The following is a 9,887-nucleotide window of genomic DNA, read 5'->3' on the forward strand; positions in this document are numbered from 1 at the left end:
GCGCTCAGCCCGGCCCCCGCGAGCGGCCGCGGTCGCTATAAAAGGCCGCGCGCGCTGAGCCGGGCGTTACCTGGCTGCGCGCGCCACCACGCTCCCAGGTGAGAGCGGCGCAACGAAGTCCGCGTCTGGCCAGAGACTGGCTTTGGCACTTGGCAGGTGTTTGGATGGGACGGGCCGAGTGGCTGACGTTTTGACCACTTTCTTGGATTTTTCTTTGACTTTAGATTTGGCGTTCTACACTGAATTCATCATGAACTTTTTCCAAATCCTCATGAAGAAGAAGGAAGTAAGTTTGTAAAGCAATTACAAATCTTGGTGGAAAATGTGATTTTTTTTTTTTTAAGATAAGGGGAGTGGGGTGTTGGGAAACGCTGCAGAAGTAGACCGTGAGACGTTGATTTCAGATGTTTTACATTGAAACGTGAGACTATTCACCCTCAACTGTTCTTTCTTAGATCATTCCCTTGTTGTTGTTCGTTTCTGCTGGGGGGTGTGGAGCTGTGTTCATCGCTCTCTACTCCCTTAAGAAGTCCGATGTGATGTAAGTAGCATCATTTATAAAATGTCTTTAGGAAGTGTTGGCTTGGTCTCCCCGCCTGCCCCTGTCCCCACCCAGCTCCTGGGAGTAGAATGTTAAATTGTGAACTTGAAGTCAGGGCTAGAGAACATCCTGGTGTCAGAAGACTATTAAACAAATTAGTTTGTTCCTTGTATGTAAAATCCTTTCCGCCAGTGGCTCTCCTGTACTTCTCCTGCATCAAAGTTTGATATTTCTTTTTCCACTTCAGTTTCAAAATGTGAAGTTTTGGGGCATATATGTCATCATCAAACTTCAACATTTCATTGCAATGACAATTTAAATTTCAATGTACTAGAGAGATCTTTTCTAATGAGGTCAGGTTGATAGATCTGGTTGTATATAAATGACCCTAGTATTAGCTCCCCATATATCGTGGATTCTGGCAGCAGGGAGAGACACTGGAAATTGGTCTTGCCAGGGTGAGTGCTGGAAATGGCAGAGTGGTCTGTGTAGGGCCTGCAGCTCACCACCTATAGAGGTCAAGCCCACCCTCCTACCATCCCAGAAACTAGGCAAAACTAGTGTTCCTTGCTTTTTGCCTGGTACTTCCCTTGTCCTGTTTGTGGGAACATTCTCCAAGTCTAGCCCCCATCACAGGAGTATAGACCTTCTGCACCTAAGTGCAGAGAGCTTACCAGGATCCATGATACTGGAATAAATGGTGACTCCCTTAAGCAAGCATCCCTCAATTTCAGTTAACAGATGAATGCAAAGCATGTTTATAGTTAATACTTAATTTTAATCAGGTGTTTAATCTTTTTTTTTTTCTTCTCAGCATTGATCGAACAAGAAACCCAGAGCCTTGGGAATATGTGGATCCTAATGTGCCTGCAAAGGTATTATTAAATTGAAAAGTTATTTTTGTGGTGTGGTAACAATTCATTTATATAGACGTAGGAAACTAAGCTCTTGAAATTCTGTAGACTGTAAACTACTGATCAGTTAATGAATTAAAAAAAAAAAATTAAGGCATCCAGGAGTTAGTTAGCTCAACTAGAATGTTTTAAGAATGTGTTTTAAGCTTGTCAGAAATATAGATTTAATACCCTTCACTTTTAGGTTTTCATGTAGCAGAGTTTTGGAGATCCATTCAAATCCTCCATCTGTTATTCACAAGTGATTGTTAGGCAATATGTTAATATTAGACAATTTGGCTTCTCTGAGACTCTATAAAATTGTAACCATAACTGGGATCTTCCTCAGATTAAAAGACTAAAGATAAAAATATAAAGGGGGCCAGGGCTGTAACTAAGACATAGAGCCCTTCCCTTGCATGTATGAGACCCTGGGTTTGATCCAGCACTACAAACACACACACCCAGCACTTTAGCCCAGTGCCTGATTCTTAGTTAACTTTTATCTTTATTGTAATACATTATCTCATTTAACCCATTTATCTCAAGCTAATATTAGGTTAAATGAGATAAAGAACAGGAGCTCCTAAAAGCAGGAATTATATTTTTTATATCTTTTTTTGTTTTGGGGCCAGGAGTTACTCCTGGTACTACTACTGGTGGTGCTCAGGGGACCACAAGGAGTACCAGGCATTGAACCCAAGTTGGGCTGTGTGCAAGGCAAGTGCCCTGCCCTCTGTACTATCTCTTTGGCCCCAGAAATTACATTCTTTTAAAGTAAAATTATCTAATATTCATATTAGCTAATTTTATAGCTAAATTCATAGCTTTAATTCATTAAATTCATATTTTTCAATGAATTCAATATAATTCATAATAGTAATAAAATTTTAAGAACATTTTAAAGATATTTTTATATTTAAACACTTAGAGGTAAGAAACAGAGGAAATGTGTCACCTAAGACACATTTGGATGATCATAGAAGCTATTTTTTCTTTTTGGGACTTCCTAAGCAGTGCTCAGGGAGCCAGGGGGCCACCCTGGTGATACTTAGCCAATCAGCCTTGATGGTTTGACCCAACAGTGCCAGGGCCACTAAGGCCATAATGTGATGGTGCTCTGGGCACTTGATGTCTTGTACATGCAAGACCCGCATGCCTGACCCCTAAGCTATCTTCTCAGATTCCCCCCCACTCCAATTTTTAAAATGAGACTTTGAAGAAGCACAGTTTGATCTAGTGAGGGGACATTTATGATTTAAAATTGTGTTTAAAGAGTGGGCATGTTCAGTGGTGTTCAGGGATATTCCTTGGGGTCCTTGAGGGACCATGTGATGTTGGGGCTCACACTTGGGGCTCCTGCACGTGAATTTTGTGCTATAGTACAATGGGATCTTTCTGCAGTCCACATCTGCTAGGTCCTGGGATAGTAGAAAATTTGTGGGGATTTCTGAGTGGGATTCTTTGGTTTTCAAGAACTGTCCACAATTCTGCCCTTTTTCTTCTTGTACCTTTGCTGAGTCATTTCAATGAGGAAATTTAAGAACTCACTATCTGTCATATATACCCATTGCAATATACACCCATTAATAGACACTTTTTGAACTTAAAATTCACATAAAACCACGGGAAGTTCAGGGACTGGAGAGATAGCACTTGGGGTTAAGACTCTTGCCTTGCATTTGGCCATCCCTGGTGGTATTCTCAGCACCACATATTGTCCCTTGAGCACCACCAGAAGAGAACACTAAGCACAGAGTCAGGAATAGTTTTGAGTACCCCTAGATGTGGCCCTAAAAAACAAAACACACATCCCCGTCCCAGAAAACAACCCAGGAGAAGTTCACTTTAGAATCTGATAATAAAGGTTCTAGATTATTGATAATTGGTTAATAATTGATTCTTGATCATTGAACTTAATATTTGGGGGCAAATATATGTGGGTTTTCTCTCTGATTCTATAACATTCATGAATCTAGTGGCTTTTTGGATGGAAACAGTGATATAAGCCAGCCTTGATTACTGTTTTGGGTATGGTGTAGAGATGGAAAGAGATGATACTTTTTCTAAATGAAAGTATGGCCCATCCCAAAGAGGGTGGAAGGATAAAGGACAAAGAAAACCTAACACTCCCCCACTTAAATTAATAATACTTATTTTCCTTTTTTTTTTTAAAGCTTCTAACAATTAACCAAGAGTGGAAGCCCATTGAAGAGTTGCAGAAGGTTCGAAGGGCAACCCGATGAGCAGCCCTCTCAAGAGCACTCTCTAGATCCAGGGAAACGTTTCATCGCAGACTTGAGTACGGAGACCAGTGTATGGAAATGCTTCTGCTACAGTTTTAGGGCTAGACTCCATATTCAGACTCATATAAGTAAAAGGAAGAAAAGATAGTGCAACAGTAACAGTCTAAAAATAAGCATGTTTCTTGTACATTGAAATTTAAGTTATGATATCTGAGTATTTTTCTCAAAAGTATAAATATTTGTAAATTAAACAGTTGTTTGTGGTTAAGTACCATTTATGTAAGCTTGCCTTTTTTCCCCCCTCTTCTTTTTGTCTTTTGGTTTTGGGGCCACACCTGGCAGTGCTCAGGGCTTACTCCTTGCTCTGCACTGAGGGATCACTCCTGGCGGCTTCCGGGGAACATATGGAATGCTGGGTATTGAACTAGACTCTGCCACATGCAAGGCAAATACCCTACCCCACTGTAGTATCGTTCTGGCCCCTATGTAAACTTGCTTTAAAAAAAAAAAAGTTTGGCTGGAGTGATAGCACAGCGGGTAGGGCGTTTACCTTGCACGCGGCCGACCCGGGTTCAAATCCCAGCATCCCATATGGTCCCCTGAGCACCGGCATGGGTGATTCCTGAGTGCATGAGCCAGGAGTGACCCCTGTGCATTGCTGGGTGTGACCCAAAAAGAAAAAAAAAAGTTTATGGGGCTGGAGCGATAGTATAACCAGTAGGGTGTTTGCCTTGCACACAGCTGACCTGGATTTGATCCCTGGCATCCAATATGGTCCCCGAGCACCACCAGGAGTAATTCCTGAGTGCAGAGCCAGGAGTAAGCCCTGAGCATCACCGGGTGTGGCCCAAAAGTTAAAAAAAAATTTTCTTTACTTCCGTCTGTTGATGTGCTGACCAGGATTTGCCCTGCCGACTGGTGCTCACACACTTGGCTTGGTCCTCTCAGAGACTCACACCTCAGGTTGCAGTGCACTCATTCTTGGCCTCAGTTCTTGCTGGGGTTACTTTGTTGTGGTGCTTAACCAAGTGTTTGAGGGAGGCCACACTCTTAGGTATGGTGCTCACATACAGGTTGTCAAGAAGATTATGATGCTTACATATCATTTTTTTTATTCTTTTATTAATTCACCATGTGGAAAGTTACAAAGCATTCAGGTTAAAGTCTCAGTTATACAATGCTCAAACACCCATCCCTTCACCAGTGCACATATTCCACCACCAAGAATCACGATATACCTCCCCCCTTCCCCCCACCTCCCCAGCCCCCCACCCCAGATGTGTAACTGGTAAATTTCACTTTACTTTCACTTTACTTTGATTACATTCAATATTTAAACAAAAAAAAATATCATTTTAGCCATGCTGTGTTCTGGGGGTCATACACGCCTGATAGCTGTGTGGGCAGAAATTACTTGAGTCCCAGGGATGACAGTCCAAGCTGAGTGACATCCAGACATTATCACCTTCAGCATAGACAGGTAACTCTGGGGATTGACCGCTTGACCTCATGTTTGCAAGGTTTATTCACTGTTAAGCTTCCTTCAAAATCAGATACAGATTAAATGGAGGTCAAGTCTATAACAGAGGATACACATTTCAAAGCATCTTTTAAATAATATCCAGTGCAAATATTTGTGTAAGCTTTTCTTGGAAGCCCATTCACTCACCAGCAATTTATTGTGCACCTACTGTTGGTTATTTAGGCACTGTTCTTGTGCAAATGAGATAAAACAATGAACAAAACCAAAGTTTGCAGGGAAATAAAAGATAGTATAGTGAAGAGAATTAGTAGAGAAAAGGGCTATGAGACTGGTGTGAGGATGGGTCTTGGAGAAAATTCTGGAATTATGCAGCAAATTGAAACAGGCCACCCCTGACATTGCTCAGGGTTGACTGACAGTGGTACCCAGCAGGCCTGGGTGGGAAGAAGGAGGGATCACAAGGCACCTGTGAGCTAGTGTTTGCTTATTTTTTGGGAGACAAGTTTATTGAGTCAACCACCTATTCTCATTTTAATTGTTTCAGGTTTTTCTGCAGTGACACCATTGACTTATATAATGAACAGGTATGATATTGTTCAGTTGAAAGAGTTATTTGGTTTGTTAAACCTGGTGGTTCTCAGGACTTACTCCTTGATCTGTGCTCAAGGAGCACTCCTGGTGGGCTTGGGGGGATCATATGGGGTGCTAGGGATCAAACCCAGGTCTGCCATGTGCAAGCCAAGCTCCCCATTCATTGTATTCTCTCCATTCCCTAGAAGAGTTTTGTTTATTATATATACCCATGGAGCCATCCTGCAAAATAATCTATTATTTATTTACCACCAGAAAATTCTTGTGACATTTTCTACTTTCTAAATTAAAATGCAACAAATTGGACCCTTTAAGTGTGATTTCTATAGTATGTGAATTATATCCAACACAAAAGAAATCTGCTGTACACTTTCACCTTAGAAAATGACAGAAGTTGCCATAATCCCCTCCACTCCTCTCCCTCAAGTCCCTCCCCTCCTCCCCCACAATATGGTGACATGGCAAAGCCTCCTTTTGGGCCCGGCTGTTGCCCAGTGAGGCAGGAGCAGATTTTCTTTAAATTCACAGTGGGGTTACTATTCTCTCACCCTCGAATCTGCTTGTGGGGCTGTCATGCTGCCCAGAAAACAGGGCAACCCTTCCTGTCCCCAAACCAATTCCTCCAAACATCAGTCTGATTCTTTCTGCAGTGACTTGTGATTTCCCCTCTGACTCAGAACCTCTGGGAGGCTGGGGGGCTCTGAATTTGAGCTCTCTGCTCTGAGTTGGCCAGAGAATATATGGCAAGGCTGATACTGCAGATTCAGGCCCACAGAGAGTACCTTAGCGCTCTGCTGCTTACAACACTGGGAGATTGGTGGGGACTCTGCATCCAGTCCCATCCTGTCCTGAGTCATCCTGGAAATTTTGTTGGGAAGAGACTGTGAGGCCAGGCCTAGAGAACTTCTAGTTGGCACTGATACCCCCATCAAATCCCCGCCTCCTTCCTTGAGGAACGAAGGGTTTACCTAGTGGGTTGATGCATGTCTGTTTGTAAACATCTTCATTTCTTACTGACCACCCATGTCAGGACACGTGGCCGAGGCTCTGCTGGCCACACTGGAAACCCACCTGGCCTTTCATTCACCTTCACGGTGCCCTGGGCACATGTCCAAACCTCTCAGAGTTATGCTTCGTGATGAGGGATTCCTCTCAGGGCTGAAGTTACGGGTTAGGTTAGCACGTAGAAATGTTTTCACTGAGTCTCTCCTTCCTGGATTACCTGTTATTTCCTCATGAGACTATGATAGACAGACCAAGAATCCAAGCCTCTTTCCCTTGGCAATGCCCCCTGGGTGCACAGAAAGCCTCGGGTTAGAGGCAGGTTGGGAGAAGCCCTACGATGAAGGCACGCGGGTGCCTTCTCCACCAGGGACATTCACCTGCGCCCAGCCTGAGAGGTCTAATGCTTTTCTCTCACTCTAGGACAGATCTCGGAGATTGGCCCACATCTGATCAACCTGAGATGTGTAACTCCTTTCTTTAACTCTAGGGCAGATTTTCTATCTTGGCGATTTCAACCACATCTCAACCTGCGGTGTGTACTCAGATTTTTTCCCCTCCTCTAGTTTGGATTTTGTTTTGTTTGGGGACCACACCTGGCTGTGCTCAGGGTTTACTCCTGGCTCTGTGCTCAGGGGTCACTCCACAGATCACCTCAGAGCCCCTCCAGCAGGGAAGGAAGAAGACCCACTGGGCCCTGTGGCCAGTCAGTGTGGGTGTGCCCCAGGTCCTGAAGAGTTGACACTCCATGTCCCTTAGGCACACCCAAACAAGAGCCCTGCTCTGGGGCAGATCAGTCTCTGGGGAAGCTGCTTTTCATAAGCAAAGACAGATGGAAGAGCTGGAAAGACTCTTTTGGCTTTTCTCTAGCTCAGCTGGAACCCGGGGAATGTGCAAGCAGCCAGCATACACCAAAATCCTGGCTTAGCAACCCTGGGGACACGGAGGTGGAGGGGCTCAGACCTCTGTGCCAAAGATGCTTTCCCTGAGGCCCTCTGGACTGACCCTCACAGTCTTCCCTCACTTCTCACAGCTGCCATTCCAAGTGTATCTGGAAAATCCACTTCTCCCAAGGCGCTATCTTCTACTCCCCATTTACCAGTTCTGCCCCATGGAGGTGTTCTACAACCCAAGAACCTTAAAAAGCCTATTGGGCTGGAGAGATGGCTTACGGGGTGGGGCACATGTCCAGCATGTACAAGACCTGGTGTTTGATCCCTGAGCAGCAACAGATCTATGGACCTGGTGGTCCCTGAGCACCAACACTATAAAAACAAACCAACAAAGTTTCCCCAGAACAGTCATGGCCTGAGTCTTGGTAAAAGTATTCGTCTCTGGGTTTGTATTACTTGTATCACTTGTCATCCTGTTGATCTTCGATTTGCTAGAGTGGGTGTCAGTAATGTCTACATTCATCCTTGTCATGTGCTAATGTAGCCCAATGGTATCTGCTCGCTCCAGGAACACAAAGAGCCTCAAACCATTCGTTCAGGCTCTTGATGAAGAAGTTTGACCATCTCGTAGTGGGCGGCCACGCAGTCTTTTGATGTCCCATGGAATCCAGTCCGTAACAGCTCTAGTCCAGCGGTCATCTCTAAATTGAATTACGTGTCCGGCCCATCTGATTTTCGACGCCTTGGCGAATGAGACAGCGTCCCTGATTCTTGATCATTGACAGAGGTCAGAACTTCAGGTTCCTTCTCTCATTTGAGTGAAACATGATACTCCAAGCATAGCTCTTTCAATTCCTCTTTGGGATACCCGATTAGCATTCTCATCCTGTTTGCGTAGGGTCCAGGTCTCTGCGGCATATGTTACTGCCTCTGGGTTTAAGCACTGAGAAAATGCACAGGAGCGCCTACTCTGGCCTTCTCTGATAGAGGCTTACAACACAAGGTCTCTACCCTTAAAAATAAGTATAAGTAGGGGCCCAAGTATAGGTAGGATGTTTGCCTTACATGTGGCCAACCAGGGTTCGATTCCCAGCATCCCATATGATCCATCAAGTACCACCTAACCCCCAGAGCATCACTGGGTGTGGCCCCAGCCCCCACCCCCCAAAATGCATAGGCTGGGGGTACTGTCTTTCATATTTGGGAGGCCGCACCTAGGTCAGGGCTTTGTGTTCAAGGATCACTCCTGGTGGGTATCAGGGATTGAGCCCAAGATAGTCACAGGTAAGGCAAGTGCCCTCCCCTTCGTACTATCTCTCCGGCAGCCCTGTCTCATCTGGCTAATCTCCCTTCATGTCAATGTAAACAAAGCTGTTTCCCATGGTTGGTTGTGGTGCAGAGGCTAGGGTTCCCACTCTAGCCCCCCAGATGACCAGATGGGGGTCACCCCAAGTTTGGCCCATGCACAATTGGAAAACTTAGGACCCCAGAATCTGGCATTTCCATCGTGGGGGCAACTCTGGAAGCCTCCATTGAGACACAGCCTCCAGTGTACCCCACACATGTAAGCCACTCTGCCAACCCGCCCTCCCTTGGGCTCCCAGAAGTCACCATCTACTGTGCATACTTGACCCTGAGTCACTGCAGGGCTTGTGAGGGAACCTCACTGTCACCTGAGCCAATGAGTGTGTAGGGCCCAGTGGCTGCCAAGGGCAACAGACAGAGGGTGGAGGCAGGGGCCAGAGAGATAGCCCAGTGGGCAGGGCACTTGACTTGCACATAACCGATATGGCTTCAATCCCTGGCAATGCATATGTTCCCTGAGCTCCACCAGAAGTGATCCCTTAGCACAGAGCCAGAGCAAGCCCTGGTTACAGTGCTGTTTCCCCCGGCTCTAGCCCTTCACCCCTTCTCCACCAAATAAACCCCAAAGGCCACATTGGGTGGGGGCAGGAGCTATTCCCATTCTCTGTGGCGCCACCACCTCACACAGCCACTGGCAGTGTCAGCCTCCACATGTTGCTCTCCTGTAACCTCCTGCCTCTAGCCCTGCCAGGGCCCCCATGTCATCTGGCTCCATGATGATCCTTAGATGAAGGCCGGGTACCTGCCTTTCTGGAGAAAATCCTACTCCCTCTTTGGAAGCCTGGGATTCCCCAGTGGTGTGTGACAACACACCAGTCCCACTGGTGGCACCTACAGGACTTTTGCAGAAAGACGTTCCATCCTCCAGGGACA

The 9,887-nt window shown here is 45.6% G+C and overlaps 1 protein-coding gene across 1 annotated transcript; it reads left to right on the top strand.

Moving 5' to 3' along the window:
- The first annotated feature begins 228 nt into the window (after nt 1-228).
- C3H15orf48 (chromosome 3 C15orf48 homolog) lies at nt 229-3,829 on the top strand. The gene is made up of 4 exons (XM_004609637.2): nt 229-286; nt 456-541; nt 1,356-1,416; nt 3,612-3,829. The coding sequence occupies exons 1-4, from the start codon at nt 251-253 to the stop codon at nt 3,678-3,680; spliced, it is 252 nt and encodes an 83-aa protein (XP_004609694.1). The 5' UTR covers nt 229-250; the 3' UTR covers nt 3,681-3,829.
- The last annotated feature ends 6,058 nt before the right edge of the window (nt 3,830-9,887 follow it).

Source organism: Sorex araneus, chromosome 3 (genome assembly GCF_027595985.1).
Source record: "Sorex araneus isolate mSorAra2 chromosome 3, mSorAra2.pri, whole genome shotgun sequence".
Classification (NCBI taxonomy): domain Eukaryota; kingdom Metazoa; phylum Chordata; class Mammalia; order Eulipotyphla; family Soricidae; genus Sorex; species Sorex araneus.